Source organism: Silene latifolia, chromosome 3, assembly GCF_048544455.1.
Source record: "Silene latifolia isolate original U9 population chromosome 3, ASM4854445v1, whole genome shotgun sequence".
Lineage (NCBI taxonomy): Eukaryota > Viridiplantae > Streptophyta > Magnoliopsida > Caryophyllales > Caryophyllaceae > Silene > Silene latifolia.
Window position 1 is genome coordinate 1,439,212 of NC_133528.1, and position 19,575 is coordinate 1,458,786.

Below are 19,575 nucleotides of genomic sequence, written 5' to 3' on the forward strand. Positions count from 1 at the left end.
ACTAGGGATGTGAGGAGCCGATCGCCGCGTGTCATTCGACACGTGGTCAGACAGCCCCCGGCGCCTCGTCCTAGATACCCCGGTCCGACTAAGTCAAGTTGCCACCTATAGCATACAAAGGAGAAGGCGACTCAACCGACCACGTCGAGGCTTACGAGTCTCACATGTCAGTATGGGAGCAACCCGATGAGGTTTGGTGCCGAGTCTTCCCAACGACACTGCATGGGATGACACAAAGTTGGTACAAGGGGCTACCCGACGGGTCGGTATACTGTTACGCCGACCTAAAAGACACGTTCCTAGCCCAGTATTCCTGCAACAAGAGGAGGGCCGTGGAGACCTCGGACCTCCTGACTATCAGACAGGAAGGAGGCGAATCTCTCCGAAGTTATGTGAAGAGGTTCGACGCCAAGGTTCAGCAGATCCGTGAGTGAGCAATGAATAACCGCGACTTTCGCGGCGATGAAAGGCCTCCCGAGAGAGACCTAAAAATGAGCTCATCAAGTGCGGCGGCGGAGGTTAGACTCCGCCAGAAAAATGGCCGATCAAGCCATTAAGGTGGAGGACTACCACAAGACTGGTAGGCCCCGAGGCCGAGCACTCGAAAAAAAAAAAAGCCGCCGGGAGGACAACCCGGATGAAAGACGACGTGACGATAATAGGTCACGGTTTGACAGGTCCACCAGAAATGAACTCGGCGGACGCCCGGGGAGTTCGGGAACGAACCGCCGAGGCGGTACAATGATCACACCCCCGGCCGTGTCTCCGCCGAGGTTTTCGCCCCGAGCAAGAGCGAGGGTCGGGAAGTGGGAGAGGCCTCCCGGCCGAGGAGTGACGGTGACACGAGCCAAGATCGTGAGTACCACGGCCATACCGGTCACCTTACTGACAACTGCCGGCATCTGAAGAATGCTATTGAAGAACTGATCTGGAAGGGGAGCCTCGGCAAGTATGTTGCCAAAGGCCAAAAGACTGATGCCGACAGTTCAGATAAGAAATCCATCTTCGAACGGATAGGAGTAATCCATGTTGTCATCGGGGGCAATGAGAACGGTGGGTCCGCTCATAGGCACAAACGGCACGTGAACGAGCTGTATCAGGCCATCAACTTTGTGCCCAACACAGCGACCCCCGCTTCCAAAATCCCCGATATAACTATTGGGAAGAAGGACTACGAGGGAGTCATCGCCCCTCACAGCGACCCACTCGTAGTCCACTTGGACATAGCCAACCACCTGGTGAAGAGGTGCCTGATTGACACAGGCGCCTACACAAACATTATGTACAAATAATGCTTTCTCAACCTCGGTCAAGGTTGAAAACTTGAGCCCCGCACCAACCCGCTCGTACAGACTTTTTCGAGCCGGCCTGGTACCCCTCGGGTCAATCAGTGTCGGTGAGAGGTTCGGCGAGGGAAGTGCGGCCAAGAACGTTATGTCTGAGTTCGTGGTCATTGACGGCTCGTCCGCCTACAACGTTCTCATAGGCCGAGTCACCCTGAGCGAGGCCGATGCAGTAATGTCCATCCGGGCTCTGACATTGATGTATGTCTCGGACCGGGGGGAAACGCATAAGCTCGTTTCAAAGAATGAAAAGGACGAAGTGGTCAATGTCCAAGTGCTCGGCGTACTTGTCAGCGCCAGGGGAATTGATGCCAATCCAGACAAAGTCCAAGCAATCCTAGACCTGCCGGAGCCGAGGAATCGAAAGGAGGTCATGATGCTGACCGGGAGGATGGCGGCTCTAGCCCGTTTCATCCCTCGGTCAGCCGACAAGAGCACCCCATTCTTCAAGGTGTTGAAGGGGAATAAAGACTTCGGCGGGGGGGGGAGCGAGCACGGCTTTCAAACAACGAAAGCTCATCTTCGGACTCTCCCAACCCCGTCCGGCCGATCTTTGGGGAGAAACACTATATCTCGTACATAGCGATTACCTCGGCCACGGTCGGTCCGTGATCGTCGAGAAGAGGACAAGCAACAAGACACCAATCTACTTTGTCAGCCATACACTGTTGCCCGCCGAGAGAAATTACCCGCTGATTGAAAAAGAAGCCTTTGCCGTCGTCGTCGCTGCAAGGAAATCCGAAACCCTACTTCGACGCACATCCCGTGACGGTCCCTAATCGACCAGGCCGTTGGAGAAAGCATTGGAAAAATTTGAGTAATCCGGCAGCTCATCAAATGGGCGAGAGAGCTATCCGGCTTCGGCATTCGATTCAAGACAAGCCGAGGCCCTCGATAAAGGGACAGACCGCGATTTCCTGGCCGAATGCACATACCAAGAAGAGCAAAACCCCGGGGTATGGGAGGTATACACCGACGGGTCCTCCACAACGAACAGCTCAGGAGCCGACATACTTATCATAAGCCCAAACGGGGACGAGTTCGAGTACGCCTTGAAATTTACCTTCTCGGCCTCAAACAACGAATCCGAATACGAGGCGGTGATAACCGGAGTCGAGCTAGCTAGGGCCGCAGGGGCGGAGCACATCATTTTGAAAACAGATTCACTTTTGGTGGCTAATCAAATCAGAGGAGAGTACGAGACTCGAGACGACGGAATGGTAAGATACCTGGAAAGGGTAAAAGCTGACACCTCAAAGTTAAAATCTTTTCAGATAAAATGCATTCCCAGGTCTTAGAACAACCGAGCCGACGCTCTCTCAAAACTCGTCAGTTCAACCATCAAGAATGTCAGCCGAACCGTGCTGGTGGACATCAGGAATGCCAAGAGCATTACTGAGGCCGTCGACATGGTGGGTAACATAGAGACCGAGACAACATGGATGACTCCGATAATGAAGTACAAATTGACAAGTGAACTACCGGAGGACCGCAGTCTCGCGCAGAAAATAAAGAGGATCGCAGCAAGGTACTTGGTGTTTGAAGGGGAATTGTACAGGAGGTCCGTGACTAGGCCACTCTTAAAGTGCGTCGATCCAGCCGACGCGGAGCTAATCGACAGAGATTCACGAAGGCATCTGCGGCCATCACATGGGGGCAAGAACACTAGCCCACAAAGCTCTCCGAGCCGGCTACTTCTCGCCCACCATGCTTGCGGATTCCGAGCCAAGACCAAAAAATGCAACAATCACAAATGCATGCTCCGGTGATACATGCGTGTCCCGAGACCTGCAGCAAATGGTACTTAATCCCCTTCCTTTCGCACGGTGGGGGATGGATCTACTAGGGCCATTTCCAACGGCATCCGGCGGAAGAAAGTTCTTGATTGTCGCCGTTGATTACTTCACCAAATGGGTTGAAGTTGTAGCGGTACCTGCAAAGACGACGGCGTAGTAAGAAGAAAGGTAATCTTGGAAAATGTCATAACTCGTTTTGGGTTACCCCAAGTCATGGTATTCGACCACGGCCGAGAGTTTTGGAGTGACACAATAATGAGCTGGCTGGAAGAACTCGGTATCAAATTTGCATACTCCTCCGTCTTTACCCACGAGTAACGGACAAAGGAGGCGACCAATAAAACAATCCTCAATGGTTTGAAGAAGACGGTTGAAGACCTAAAGGGAAGATGGGCCGATGAACTACCCGGCGTCCTATGGTCCCCTGCGAACCACGGAGAAAGAAGCAACGGGGTGCATCCATTCCACTTAGTCTACGGTCCGGCGCCCCCGCTATTGAAGCAACGGTGCCGACATTCAGAACGGCCACCTTTAACCCGGTTGAAAATAAGGAAGGCTTAAGAACCTCCCTAGACCTAGTTGAAGAAAGTCGAGATACAGCACGCCTCAACTTGGCGGTATACCAAAACCGAATGAGAAGAGCTTACAACCGAAGAGTCCACAAAAGGGACTTGAAAGTAGGGGATCTAGTCCTAAGAAAGTCGGCCGCCACCAACAAGGGAAACATTCATGGTAAACTAACGGCCAACTGGGAGGGTCCCTACAAAGTGGTTGAAGAAATGAGGCCGGGTACATACCGGCTGACCGACATGGAGGGTGTGCCTCTGATGAGCCATTGGAACACTGACAATCTCAGGAAATACTTTGTGTAGCGGCGGAGGTGTCCAAAACAATTGTTGGCACCCCAACGCATGTTCACATCTAATGAAGAATCACCCAATTTTTCCATCAAAGTGTTTATCACCTCCGCGGTCATATCGAGGTAGACGCCCCGGCCCAAGCCGGGCAGTCACCCCAAGAATGCTGTCGCGCCGTAACCCCTAGTCGCCTCGGCCCGCCGAAGGCCTGGCAGGGGACACAACGGTCGATACGCCAACTTACGCTGTCGCGTCGTAACCCCTAGTCGCCTCGGCCAACCGAAGGCCTGGCAGGGGACACAACGATCGATACGCTAACTTACGCTGTCGCGCCGTAACCCCTAGCCGCCTCGGCCCGCCGAAGGCCTGGGAGGGGACACAACGGTCGATACACCAACTTACGCTGTCGCGTCGTAACCCCTAGTCGCCTCGACCAACCGAAGGCCTGGCAGGGGACACAACGATCGATACGCTAACTTACGCTATCGCGTCGTAACCCCTAGTCGCCTCGGCCAACCGAAGGCCTGGCAGGGGACACAACGATCGATACGCTAACTTACGCTGTCGCGTCGTAACCCCTAGTCGCCTCGGCCAACCGAAGGCCTGGCAGGGGACACAACGATCGATGCGCTAACGTGCGCTATCGCGCCGTAACCCCTAGTCGTCTTGGTCCGCCGATGGCCTGGTAGGGGACACAACGGTCGATACGCTAACATGTTCAAGAAAAAGACGTTAAACGCAGTTGAGATACGCATTCTAGCTGCCTCGGCTAAGCCGAAGGTAAAAATGAAAAAGCGCTCTCAATTAATAACGCAAGAAGACAAGAAAAGACCTCGGCCAAGCCAGAGGCAAAACAAGCAAACTTTCATTAATGACAACAGATTACAGACGAGAAGAATGCAGACGACGGCCGTCCCCATAAGGATAAGCCAAAACGCAACCTACCAAAGTTTTACATAAACAAGGAAAAGAAAAGCAAAAGATTACAGACATGATATTTGAAGCGCCAAAAGATGGCAGGGAGGAAAGGCTCAGTAGTTGGCCCCCGAACAGCTAAAGCTATCCGAGACGCCGGGTGAGTCTGGTGACGACCGCCCGTCTCCCTACGCTGATGCCCCACCATCGGCAGCAGGCGGCGTCAACTTCGGTGGCCGGCCCAGAGGAAAGCTTGCCATCTCCACATGCTTTCAGCCTTTCAGCCTCCTCTTCGGCCTCCTTCACCTTTGCATCATAGGCCGCCTTGGCCTCGGCTATCTGAGCCGCCTTCGCCGCCTCCTCTTTTTCCGTAACCGCTTTTTCTGCGGCATCGGCCATCTCGTCCAGAAGCTATTCAAATTTCTCCCACGGGAAGGAGTCTTCAGGAATGAGCCTCTTGATTGCCTCCCTGGTCGCTTCCTCGGCCTGATCCCGGAATTGAGCGCACAGGTCAGGGAGGATCTTATCTTGAAGCACCTCAATATCTTTCTCCCTTTGGGCAAGAACAGCCCTAGTGTCCGCAAGTGCCTCCGACTGAGCCTCATACATCCCCCTCCATTCTTCCCTTTTGGCAACAACGGCGTCGTAGCCTCCCTTATACCTGTCCCGCTCCTCCAGCAACTGGGCAGAGGTGGCATCAGCAGCCTCAACTTTGGCCCTCTCGGCCAGTAGCTGCTTCTCGGCTTCCTCCGCACGCTTCCGAGCAGCTAGGAGGTCAAGCTTAGCCTTCCCGGCTTCTCCCTTTGCAGCGGAGAGATCAAGCTTAAGCCGTTGGATCAGTGGCCCAGCCTGGGCCATGGCCTGTTCTTGTTCCATAAGGTAGGAGCCGGCCAGTTGAGTCCACTTCGCCAGCCTCTTGGATATTCTTGTACCCTCTGCCACAAGCTCGGCGGGGGGAACCTTCTGGAGTACGGAGTCAACGGTGACATTCCTATCACCCGCCTTCTCAGGCTGCTTCTCCAATTGCCGCTCAGTAAGAACGGCGGATGCCGACGACGGATCTACAAAAAATTTACACAGCGCATCCATATCAACATTCATTGACACATCAGAGAGTTTGTCATCAGGAATGCACAACGAACCAGCTAAGTCTGAACCACAGGTTAGGTCCGTACCAGTCCGGGCCCTCTTAGACGGAGAACCGGGTGAATCTTTCTTTTCCCCGGCGACGGTAGAAGCCGGCAGTGGCTCTCTTCTCTTCTTCGGAGGAGGAGGGCCCTTCCCAACGGTCACCACTTCCTCGGAGACATCGATGACCTCCACATGTTCCTTCTGGGCCGTTGGGGTCGAAGAAGGAGTTGGGATCGACGCCGTGGCCAACCTGGACGGTGCCTTTGGTCTCCTCTTCGGCACGCCTCCGAGAACCCGTGCTTGAGCCGCCGCCGGATCCAATGCCTTCAGCTGCTTATCCATAAGTTCGTTGGGAGCCAGTCTACGATCACGCGCGTCAGCCTGAGGGTGCCGCTCAACGACGTTCCCGTCCTTATCAAGCCCTAACCTCTTCAAGGTCCTCTCAGACAGATCCTGCCCAAACCGGTCTGCAAGAAACCAGACAAGAGTTACATAAAAGTAGTAAAACAAAGCTCTAAAAACAGGAGCGTAACAGGCAAAGATGGGCTTCACACCGACCCTACTCACCCTGGTTGAGGGCCGGTATGAGGCCGACGCGGCAAAACAGCTCATCCTGAAGAATAATCTGAGTCGGGGGCACCCATCCCTTCTCAGCATCAAACAGCTGCATCGCCCGCTCCTCGTCCGCGCCAAGAGGAACCCTGCTGGCATCCATCTTGTGCTTACTCTGGGAGACCCATTTTTCACGCTCCCTTTTACTCTCGCACCGTAAGTTGACTTGGTGCTGGAAGGACCGGGGCAGCGGATAGTCATCCGGCACTTCGACATACACCCACCGCCCCTTCCAAATCCTTGCGGAAGAAAGCTTATCAACAGAGAGGACGCCCGCTCCATCTCGCACGCCGTACCACCCCACCTTACCGGGGGTCGATGCCCGAAGATGATGAAGCCGACGGAATAAATTAACTGTAGGTACCTCCCCCTTGAAAAGACAGAGCCACACGAAGCCAACTATCGTCCTAATGGCCAACGGATTCAGTTGAGCCACGGCGACGTTCATAGCTTTGATGATGGCCGTGACGTATTTATTCAAAGGAAACCGGAGGCCATACTCCAGATGCCTGATATATACGCCGATATGACCCGGAGGAGGGCAACAGACCGCCTGACCCTCCCCAGGGATAACAATTTTGTACCCCTCACCGAAGTAGAAATGACCCTCGAACGAGTTCCACCGAACAATCGGCGAATTTATTGGTCCAGGCACGGTCAGGACCAGTCATGCACGCCTCGCCGTGATCCAGGATATGCGGCCTCTCTTCACCAGAAGGAATCCCTTCCTCACAGTCATCATCAACATCATCATCCTCCCAACCCTCCGGAGCTTTTGGATCCACTTCAGGAGACGGAGACCTAGGGCCCCCAAACCTTATCGGGATGGCGTTTAGTATCTCCTCCTCATCAAGACGCGACGGGGAACCCCCCGGCGCAGGCTTACTAGGTCCATCACCAGCAGAAGACATGTTACAACAAAACTTACGAGTTAAAAAGAGAAAATTTATTTGTTTACCTTGAAGAAAAATGCCACGCCGGAGTAATGATTCTGAGAGCTAGAGAGAGGTTTCGTCAAAAGGGCTAGAGAGAAGAGAATTTTAGAGAGAATGAAATTGGTGGCCAATTTCAGGGACTAAGTACCCTATTTATAGAGGAAAGCCCATGAAGAAGGACCAATCAGGGCACAGCCCATGAAACGTCAGCCAATCAACAAACAGACACGTGTCGGACATGCAACCACGGAATGTCAATCGTTGCAACAGTTGAATGTCAATCAATGCAACAGTGACCAAGCGTCTTCAACACGCCCCTTCATATCTCTCTGCCTGTTCATCTTCCTCAACAAAATCCTAAGTATCCGTTTCTCCGCCGGCCACATGATCAACCAAGCCAGAAAGCACCGGCCAGGGGGCAATCAGAAACAACCGGCACTCTCCACCCTGGTCTCAGCCAGCGTCATTGCCTTTTCCACATCGGATGTCCATTACACAACCATGTGGAGGGGGGATATGGTACGGCCTAAGCAGAGCCACGCCGAGGTAGAAGAAGCCGGGGCAGAAAATTTTGTCTTACGCAGAATATACGCTCAACATACATCGGAGCCCATACCACGGCATAGACTACGCTGGGGGCAAATTGATGGGGCATATTCTGCACCCGCTGACCAGTCAACATATTGAGCAAGGTCAAAGATATCCACAAAGAAGTCAACGGCTTAGACAAACTTAACCGACGCACTGTCGGCTGTCAGATGGGTCCCGGCCGGGCAACCAACAAATGGGGCACACATCCGCGAACTCATATCCAAGACCCCTCGGCGGTGAGTCAACAGGGCCCGCCGGCCTGCCATGGGTCCCTCGACCGAGGGGTAAGTCAGTCTTTCCACCTGCTAGCCACTTGGCCACTTGGTCACTACGTGACAAAAGGTGAAAGTCTATAAATACTCCTCTACTCTCATTGAGTAAAGGATCCACAATTTAACCTAAGAATCACTATTCATCTGGTAATATCTTCCTTATCTCTCTACAATACGTACTTTGCCAAGTAACAACAACTTACCTCTCTAAGTTACTGACTTGAGCGTCGGAGTGAGTTCGCTCGGTCCAAAGCCGAGCCCTCAGTTTGTTCATCGTTTCAGGAGACCGCAAGGAGGATTCAACTAAAGACGTCATTCTACAAGCACGGGTGATAACATATAACTGCTCTGGAATTACACCCGGAACAAGTTTATAAAGTGTAATATTTTGTTTTTAAACTAACGATCTCGTAAAGTACGTGAATTTGATAAAAGAAATTACATATTTTCTGAAATCGTAGTTGAGAGTTATAGTTAATCATAGCTGACTAGAAAACGGAATTACACTGCCACTTTCATAACCACCAACAGATCTACTATATACTCAGTATCAATCAACGATTCTCTGTTATTAATGACAAAAGTCCAACAACTTTTCTAAAAAAAACACAAATAATTTAATAAAACCATATAAAATTTGATTCTTTCATTGGTTCTCATTGCTTATTACTCTCAATACATATCCCGTTTTATATATGACGGTTTACCGAATAACTATTCCGTATTAGTTAGAAAATGTGATGATAAAAACAATGTGGCCGGACTGGCCGGTCCACACTAAAAAAAACTCAATTTACTCTTTAAGGTAGAACCGTTCCTGTCCAAATCTGGAAAAAATCGAACGTAAAGGGTTCTGGTCCGGGTCCTTTCCTAACCGACCTGGTTCGCGGTCTTGGGATTAGTAATTATCCAAGGGATCCAAACCCTAAATAACCCTACAACGATATCCGAAACTAATCCAAAATTCAAAATAATCCAACCCGTCTCAATTGAAAATAAAGCGGATAGACATATCCGAGCCCAAATCCAGCCCAATTCACCTATTTACGATATTAGTATATGCGTATCGCAAAAATAAAATTCCAAAACATAAAACCTCGTGCAGCGCCTAAAACCCCTCCCAAACTTCATTGTCCTCCCACACTCAACTGACTTTTCCTCCAAGTTTCATCTCTCCTTCGTAAAATCTCATAAAATCGCACATAAATTTACACAGTAATCTCAAATATTTCATATTATCACTTCAACATTCTCTCGTTTTAGGTAATTTCTTCTATAATTTGATGTTTAATTTCGTTTATTAAATGCATTATTTTTATGTTTAATGCTTGAAAATGTACGGATTTCTTGAACAATTGTTAATGTGATTGTATTAGATTTTGTTTTACAGATTTTGGAGTAATTTTTTGTATAATTGTGATGCGTATTGTTGTAATTTGAGTTGAATTTTATGCGAAATGAGTTCAATTTTATTGTTAGAGTCGCTGGAAAAAATAGCGATTTTTGGAGGAAAATTGATGTGATTGTATTATACTGTATTTTTTTTGGCAATTATTAAATTATTTGTAGTTTAATTGCGATGTTTATTGTTGTAATTTGAGTTTAATTTTCGGCGAAATAAGTTTAATTTTGATGTCGGAGACGCTAGAATTAGCAGCGATTTTTTTGGAGGAAAATTAATGTGATTGTATTATTATTATTTTTTTATTTTTTTTGCAATTATTGAATCAGTTTTACTGTAATTGCGATGTTTAGTTTAGTTATTTGAGTTTAATTTTTGGAGAAATGATTTTTATTTCATTTTTTTTGGAATAATATCTGTTCGTAGAACAATTATCATAGATGCTAGAAAAAGCGGCGATTTCTTGAACGACTGTTGTAATTATCCGTTTTAGATTTTGTTTTCGTTGAATTACTTTTTGTTTAATCGCGCTATTAGTTTCGGCAAAATGATTTCAGTTTCATAGTGTTCGAGAATCAGTAAGTTTGATGAGAGACCGTCTCTCACTGCATTGACGAAGAACTAATTAAAAAGAAAAAGATAAAAACTAAATAAAAATGCTCTCTATCTATTATGAGAGAGGTCTCTCACTAACATTAATCCGTCTCTCTTAAGAATTTGTGTTCGAGAATATTGTTCGTAGAAATTGCTAGAGATTTTTGTGCTTTTGGTTTGAGCTACTTTTTCAGTTAACCTAGTTACCTTCAGACTAACTGCAATATCGACGGAGAAATTTTCATTAGTGCTTCAGTTTAAGCAAGTTACTACATCCATTTCTGCATAGTACATCCAGGTAATTTGCTGGAAACGGCTGCGGATTTTGATTGGAGTTTGGACTAGTCAAGTAAATTAAGTCAATAATCGTTGATACCGCGTATACTCCATAGGAGTTTGCTTTACTGCGCTGGCATATAACATTCTCTGGCTTACTGGTTCACTATTTGGAGCTCTGTGTACCACTATGTACATTGTGCGAGTTTGGGGATTTTGTGTGTCATGGAATAACGTAAGCCAGTGATCACATATCTTAATTGTGACGCTTTACTCTGTAAGTGATAGCTTGTTTGACTAGAAAATATGAATTTCCAGGACGTATTAAAAGTGAGTTGTCTCGTTGACAAATCTTTTATCAGAAGGGGAGTAACAACTCCATTAGTTTGAAAAGCGTGCTTTGGGTTCACTTAGTAATGGAAACTCCATGGGAAATTGCGTTCTATATTGAATCAAACAAGTTGGTTTTGCTTGAAAAGCATGCTTTGGGTGCGCTTAAGCTGAAGACTCAATGCAGCACTAGCTCGGCGCGCCTTAGGTGTGCTATTGGTAGAAAGTGCACTTAGCGATGTGCATTGTTATGCAAATTGCACATACTTTTTTTATATTTTCTTTCGTTTGCCCCATTACATTTTCGTTCTTCCTTTTGTTTTTTCATCTTCCCTTTTTATTCGCATTTTGAGGCGTGCGTTCACCCATTGACGGTTCGAAAGGATGATTCATGTCAGCCGACCCCAAATCATTTTGGGATTAAGGCTCTGATGTTGTTGTTGTTGTTGTTTCGTTTGCCCCATTATCTCTATCCAGTATATTCGTAATCCTTAAAAGAAATTAAAAAATGGTAATGTTGCATATTAGTGGTGGAATTTGATGTGCCTGAAATGTGTAGCATTAGGCAATATATATAATTTCATACTGTTTGCTGATTTTTTGTTTTCATGAGATTCAGATGTCAGTACACTAGTGACCTTACAGGAGAATTAAATTAGTTCCAATACCGTGTGTTAGACGTTGCTGATGGCTACCAGAACAATCGTGCGAAAGAGGAGAGCCCTTGTCAATGCACTAAGTCAGCCTAGTGGCTCATATCGGAGTTTTTCTTGTTTTGGACTTGAACAGTCATCTTCTGTCCCTAAATCATGGAATTCAAGTTGGTCAGTTGCTTTACCGTCTCTTGATTCTGATTCACGAAAAGAAAAGGAGTCATCGTTGATAACCAAAGAAAAGATAGAGCTTCTCTCTGCTGCGGGGCTTCTACGGAAAGATTTTGGTGGAACTTCAGCTTTCAGATCAGTTTATAAACGCCCGTTCTATGGATCATCTTTGGGAGCCAATTGGATGTCACAAGGCTTGCGGTATTCATCAACAGCAGCTGCTGGTCAACCTAAGTCTCGGCATAGTAACAAAAAAAATAGTAACAAAAAAAATGAACAAAAAGTTGCCTCTCAGAAGAAGGAACCGTCACCTGAAGAATGTGATCAAGCAGTTGAGGGTCTCAGTTCAGCTAAAGCGAAAGCCAAAGCTAAGCAATTGCAGGAAGAATCTCAAAAGACTGAAAAAGCTCTGCTCCAAAAACTCTGGGCAAGACTTTTGGGAATTGGTCCTGCCTTGAGGGTTATTGCGTCCATGAGCAGGTATATCCTTGACCTTATACGTAAAAGATCGTTCTGAAATTTTCCGTAAAGCTGATATTGTTTTTAATTACCTCAGAGCGGACTGGGCTAAGAAGATACACCACTGGAAGGATCATATTGTGGAAGGCGCACAACATTATTGGTTGGGTACAAAATTACTTTGGGCTGATGTGAGGATATGCTCAAGGCTTTTAGTGAAGCTTGCTGGTGGAAAGAGTCTATCAAGAAGAGAGAGACAGCAACTAACCCGTACTACGGCAGACATATTCAGGCTTGTGCCGGTTGCAGTATTCATTATAGTTCCTTTCATGGAGTTCTTGTTGCCGGTATTTCTGAAGTTGTTTCCAAATATGTTGCCATCAACTTTCCAAGACAAGATGAAGGAACAGGTGAACTCATAATGGCATTTGAATTCGCATGTTGTGGTTATTACTGTTTTTACTTTATTTTCGTGAAGACGACAGCTTTTATTTTTTTGCCATGAAGACTGCTTATAGTCTAGAAGCGTTTGGTATGACAACAATTAACACAATTGCCTTAAAAGCTTCTGCCAATGGAGAGGGAAGGGGGTCGGATCACTCAGATGTATGGAAGTGTTCTGCGTTTAGAGAGTAATTTTACTTTAGCTCATTTTATAAGTGTTGACAGCTTAGAGTACCATTTTGATTTATTCCGATCTATTCCTAAAGAAAAGTGATCACCTCTGCATTGTAAATGTTAACATTCAAGATTTGTTTGTAGTATGAAAATATATTGCGTATAACTTTATTAGTAATGTCTATGAATTGTTCACAACTGGTCCATGAATAATTGAATATTGCTTTGAATGATTATGTGCGGCCAAGAATAATTACCTTTGGTTTAGTTTTTGGGAAATGATAGGTGCATTAGTTGGTTTGATTTTTTAAATCTTCTGTGCCACATTATAGACCTTGATTGATTTCTACTCTTCGTACTCTTTCTCAGGAGCAATTGAAACGGAGGCTAAATGCTAGAATAGAATATGCCAAGTTTCTTCAGGAAACGGTGAAAGAGATGGCGAAAGAAGTCCAAAATTCACGTAGTGGAGAAGTTAAGCAAACTGCAGAGGATCTTGATGAATTCATGAACAAAGTAAGGATGCAATGTTTACATATTCTGTCAGTCTTTTCTGTTAATGATTAATTTCACTAGGAGTTCTAGGATATAATGCACACCGTAATGGTAAACAGGTTAGGAACGGTGAAGATGTGTCCAATGAAGAAATTTTGGGCTTCGCTAAGCTGTTTAATGATGAATTGACTCTGGATAACATTAGCAGGTTAGTGGTTGCATTCTTTTTACGTCATCATGCACCCCTCATTTCCTACTTTTAGTCCACAAACTATCCTTTATATCATAATTTGATATGACGGTAACAATTATTCTTTCACTTTGTGCTTCCCCATTACATTTATAATTATGTTATGTTTCCATTCGCGCAGGCCCCGGTTAATTAGCATGTGCAAATACATGGGTGTCACACCTTTTGGAACAGATGCATACTTGCGTTTTATGCTTCGCAACAAGCTCCGCAAGTAAGTGATCTATATATATATATATATATTTTCTCTCTCACTTTTTTTTATTGATCATGTTAATATAGTACTCAACACTGTGTTTGATCTCTTCATGTTAATTGCAATTACCTATATCTTTGAAGTCCAAAATAAACTGTAAAAACTATCATAGAGGGGCTTTGCAGGGTTTCTTTTATAAATACAGTAATGCTTCTGTCAGTGACATGATTAGTGCTGTGTCATTGTGTGTCAGTCCCACGACACGACTCATGGCTTATGTTGTCGATCTCTGTGTGTTATGCCTTTCGTTACTAGATATCCCATGTGCCGGTTCCTTGTGTGTGTAGTTCTCTGGGTAAGACACCTAGAGTTGCTGGTGGTGATTGTTTATGTTCGGCCACTTTTGCTTATCAAGTTAGATCTCTAGCTTTACCCTAAAAAGTAAAAACAGCAAGGCCACATCTTGCTTTGTTAAATGAAGCAGGATTGCAGTTTGCGTTTTGCATTTTGCTCGGGATTAACCCTATGAAGAGCTAGAAGTTAATTTGAATGGTTGATTATGGCAAGGATACATCCTCGTGAAAAGCTAAATTGATGTTTCTTGATCTTTATATTTTATGTTTTGGACTTACCATCCTACTTGTTATGTTACCTGTTTTTAATTAGTGAAGCTATCCCTTCCCAGCTCTTAGAATTCTCCTTAGGATCAGTTCTCCTTAGGATCAGTTCAATTGGTCCTATTAAAATTGGGAAATCTTACATGTACTTGGCTGATAAGATTGCTTCTATTGTCTTAATCTCTCTCTAAGTGAAGTTATCAAGGTACATATAGTAGCTACTCACTAAAACACTGCTTATTCTATCTTGGAAGGATTAAAGAAGATGATAAAATGATTCAAGCTGAGGGCGTTAAGTCACTTTCAGAGGAAGAGCTTCGCCAAGCCTGTAGAGATAGAGGGTTACTTGGTTTACTTTCCGTTGAAGAAATGCGCCAACAGGTTTCTTATTGGCCCTTATCTGTTCGCCAATTATCAAATCACTCTAGGAGGCTATGTAGTGATGGTACTGTGACTTGTCAATTACAGAGATTTTAAGCGACTTATTTTACCTAATCAGATGTGAAGTCACTTTGAATTCACATAAATCAATAGAATCATTGCAACTGGCAAGAACTTCTGTTTGTCGTTTAATTATTTTTGGTGGTTCTTATCAGCTGTTGCCTATCTATGTAGTACTTTTTTTACCAACTCTAAATAATTCAAGTTGTCATATATACAGCTGAGGGACTGGTTGGACTTATCTTTGAATCACTCTGTTCCGTCATCTCTTTTAATTCTTTCAAGGTAAGAGGAATGAGTTGCTCTTATATGCTCTCTCCTGATTTTTTAGTTTCTCGATATTGTGACTCATGATTTAACCTTTTTCTTTCAGATCCTTCAACATATCTGGAAAAATTAAGCCCGAGGAAGCTGTGGAATTTGCAATTTCCTCTTTGCCAGATGAGGTTGTTGATACTGTTGGAGCCACATCTTTGCCGTCGGAAGATACCGTCTCAGATAGGAGGAGAAAGCTGGAGTTCCTTGAAATGCAGGAAGAATTAATCGAGGTCTTTGTTACTTTCACCTTCTTTGACCCTTTTATGGCAAGGGCTTAAAATGTATACATTTTGTCTAATCGGAATTCGCTCCTAGCGTTCTTATAATTTGTTTGATGCAGCGTCCTATGCTCTCTTCACTACACCAGAACTCCGTTTCGTTTGTTTGAATTTAGCATATTAAACCATTATCTGGGTTTCCAAAAAATGCGAATTTTATTAAACTCCAACATTTATTTCTCTGAACATAGTGTCACTCGGAGGTTTTGCTACATTTGATCTTGTAGGAGGAAGAGAAAATAGCAGAAAAGGAAAGAGCAAAATTGAAAGAGTCTACTACTAGCCATAAGGATTTGGCTTCAGCTGAGATGATGGTGGATCCAACTCCTAGAGAGGCGAAAGAACGTGAGAAGGCTGAACTACTAGACAGTGACAACCAACTTTGTGAGCTCAGTCGTGCATTGGCTGTGCTAGCTTCAGCATCTGTAAGGCAGATTGCTGTGGTATTGAATATTTACGTTGGACTGGTAGAATTTTTCGCATAACTGACTGGTATCTGTTTTATTTATTCTAGTCGGTGAGCAGGGAACGCGAGGAATTCCTGAGGCTTGTCAATAAGGAGGTTAGTATATACTCTGTTATATTAAATGTTCCACCGTCCCACCCTTGTTATTAGTCAAAAACGTTTTGACTCTCTCTTAGAGACTGTAGATTGTAGCCTTATAGGCTCACATGTTTAACTCTGTTTTCAGATTGAGTTATACAATAGCATGGTAGAGGAAGGAAAAGAAGGGGAGGTAGAAGCTGAAAAGGCATATAGAGCTGCTCGAGAGGTCGATGAGGAAGATTCAGATACAACTGCAGTTACTTCAGCCCTTACAGATAAGGTAGTGTGGAATCCCTCAACGGTTTCAGCCGTTTAGTCCTGTTTAATCTGAAGTTCCTCTTCTAATCAAGCATGTATTTAATATCTTAACCTGTAAAAGGAATTGATTGGGTTTCTCTGTTTGACTATATCAGGTGGATGCTATGCTTCAAAAGCTTGAGAAAGAAATTGATGATGTTGATGCAGAAATTGGTGATCGTTGGCGATTACTAGACAGGTTATATTTGCTTTCTCTTTTTGTTCACTAAATTATGATGGGACTACCGACTGATGTAATGTTCTCATGGCCCCATTTTACACGTTATTCGGATAGATATACTGCACTTGTACTGTTGTAAATGTATGGCCCCATAAAATGGCATACAACACGTGCAGTATGTAGGGAACTTGGTGGCTATAAGTTTTTGGACAGAACTGGTACTGTCGAAGTTAATTTCCGATGATTAGCGTCAGGTAACCTTGACGGTTCACCTTATCAAAAGGTTTCATTGTTTGATTAGGCAGAAAAATAATCAAGATTGGACAAGTAAAATACATTAACCACTTGACTGCTCTCCTTTTTTGTTAGTTCTTTTACTTGCCATATATTGTTGTTATTTGTAAGAAGTGTCGTTCACGATGTAAATGATTTGATAGGGACTATGACGGGAAGGTAACTCCAGAAGAAGTAGCATCTGCAGCTGCATACCTCAAAGACACCCTGAACAAAGATGGTATTCAGGAGATAATCAGCAGGCTATCGAAAGACAGAGGTATGTGCCTCCACACACACCCTTCCCCTAAACGTGCGGACACAAATACTTTCCAACCTCCGATCCTCGACCCATTTGCATGACTAGCAGCATTTATTTCACCTGTGCTATGGTTATATCCCAAAAAAGAACACATGGATTTAAAAAAATACAGTATATCGTATTATTACTTTCAGTCTTGTACTCCCTCTGTCCCGGTCATTTGTTGTCCTTTTCCATATTGGGGTGTCTCAGTCAATTGTTGTCCTTTCTATTTTAAAAATGAACTTGATGAACAATTTGATCATTCACACTCAATTTGTTCCACTTGTCATTTAGTAATTGGCCCCTTCTCCTTTTCTTGGTCTTTGTGCCAAAACCAAAGGACAACAATTGACCGGGACGGAGGGAGTATTATATACTCTCCGTTTTACTTCTGGTGGCTTCATTTTCATCAAGTTGTTCCAAAAAAAAAGACCTCTTTCTATCTTTGATAAAATAAATCCTTCTTTCCTAGTTTTAGTTTTCCACTTTTCCACGATTGAACAAATTCTCTGTAATTTTTTAGAAACGACCTTTGGGTAAATGGGGTCAATAAAACCATTTTGCATTTAGCAAGTATGCCTGTCATAGTTACCAGGAGGACCTAGTAGCATTTGTGATTTTCTGTTGCGTCTTGCTGAAAATGTCGATTTACCTTTTGACCAGATGGAAAGATACTCGTCGAAGACATTGTTAAGCTAGCTGGTCAAAAAGAGGATGATGGGACAGCTGAATCAAACAGATGAATTGATTAATTCACATTCAAGGTTTTTTTGACTCCATTATTTTGGTCGATACCTGATTTACTTCATATTATTACCAGAATATCGTTAAAAATATCCAATTTTGTTGCTGTGCTGCCTAAAAATATCTGTGCTTTGCAACATTTCTTTCTGCCTTTGTAATAAGTAGTTAAGGCTAGTTGGTAACTAACTGCTGTCCATATAGATGGTTACATGAAGAGAAACGGTATGTTACGACTATTTTTAGCATATAAGGCTATAACTCTATAAGATATGTGGAATTTGAGTCGGATAGGCTAACGTGGTGGTGAAACTCTTCTTTCTCAGTTAATCTCAAGTATTTAGGGTTTGGACTTCGTAGTGTTGCGTATGTTTTAGCAATAGCTTTTGTTATCCCTGGTTGCGTGAGTATTGGATCTACTATCTGTGGTGTACTGAAAGCCGAATTGTTGCCCTATCAAAACCCAGAACCCTACTTATATTTATGCTCGATTTACTTGGTGGTGCTGCTATTTTCATTCCGATTTGGTGCATTCTAAACATAGATGGTTTGACCACTAGTATTTTGGTTACAACCGGTATACATTCTTATGCTACAATGGTATCATCACTTGCCAGAAGTCTTACAAGGCCTCACCTGTATCTAGTGAGATAAGGTGGTTGAATGTGTGCAATATCTCGTTATCTTGAAAGTATAGATCAGGCAGTTCTAAGATAACATGTTTGTTATGAGAACGGATTCTTTATCCCATTTTTGTTTTACTAACGAGACAAAGGATCCACACTTGTTATTAATAGACGTTTCCTCGGATCAGATAAAGTAGTCACAAATTTTGAGAAGTAACAGAGCACATTTGAGTTTGCCGGTATGTGATAAACTAGTGTAGGACGAAAATCGAGTACTCCTTAAAAATAGATGATAACTTGTTATTTAGGGTTGAAATCGAATATGAGAACTCATGAAGCGACCCCAGACACGTGGTGGAAAAATTGGGAGGAAAAGAAACATGACCCGATACAACCTCCCAAACGGCTCAAATTTAAGTGTATAATACACGGTTTTCGGGATTTTAATGTCCCGGACGTCCGTAATCATACGGACGGTTCCTCCGATAAGCTAAAGCTCCCAAACAAATTTCGAGAATAAACAGAGGACATTTGAGTGTGTCGGTAGGCGATAAACTAATCTTGGATGAAAATCGGTTACTTCTTAAAAATAGATGTATACTTATTGTTTAGGGCTGAAATCGAATACGGTAACTCATGAAGCGACCCCAGACACGTGGAGGAAAACAAACACGATCCGGTACGACCTCCCAAACGGCTCAAACTTAAGTGTATAATACACTACCAAACAAATTTCGAAAAGCAACAGAGGACATTTCAGGGTGAAGGTACGCGATAAACGAGTCTTGAACGAAAATCAGGTACTTAAAAATAGATGAATACTTCTTACTTAGGCTGAAAATCGAATACAATACTCATGAAGCGACCACTCGTGGTAGAAAAACTGGGAAGAAAAGAAACATGACCCTATGACCTCCAAACGGCTCAAATTTACGATTTTCGGGATTTCAGGTTCCGGGATAAAAACGTCCGTAAATCGTACAGACGATTTGTCGGGTCAGCTCAAGCAGCCACACAAATTTTGAGAAGAAAGGACTCGATTGACAGCTTGATTTC

General features: G+C 44.4%; 1 protein-coding gene across 1 annotated transcript; it reads left to right on the top strand.

The window, feature by feature from the left end:
* The first annotated feature begins 9,541 nt into the window (after positions 1-9,541).
* On the top strand, positions 9,542-18,248 carry LOC141646648 (uncharacterized). Its single transcript, XM_074454538.1, has 15 exons — positions 9,542-9,715; positions 11,674-12,358; positions 12,435-12,747; positions 13,325-13,471; positions 13,570-13,658; positions 13,822-13,914; positions 14,768-14,894; positions 15,175-15,239; positions 15,328-15,502; positions 15,778-15,975; positions 16,065-16,112; positions 16,243-16,377; positions 16,511-16,593; positions 17,013-17,128; positions 17,816-18,248. Exons 2-15 carry the CDS (start codon positions 11,742-11,744, stop codon positions 17,893-17,895), a joined length of 2,286 nt encoding a protein of 761 aa, XP_074310639.1. The 5' UTR covers positions 9,542-9,715; positions 11,674-11,741; the 3' UTR covers positions 17,896-18,248.
* The last annotated feature ends 1,327 nt before the right edge of the window (positions 18,249-19,575 follow it).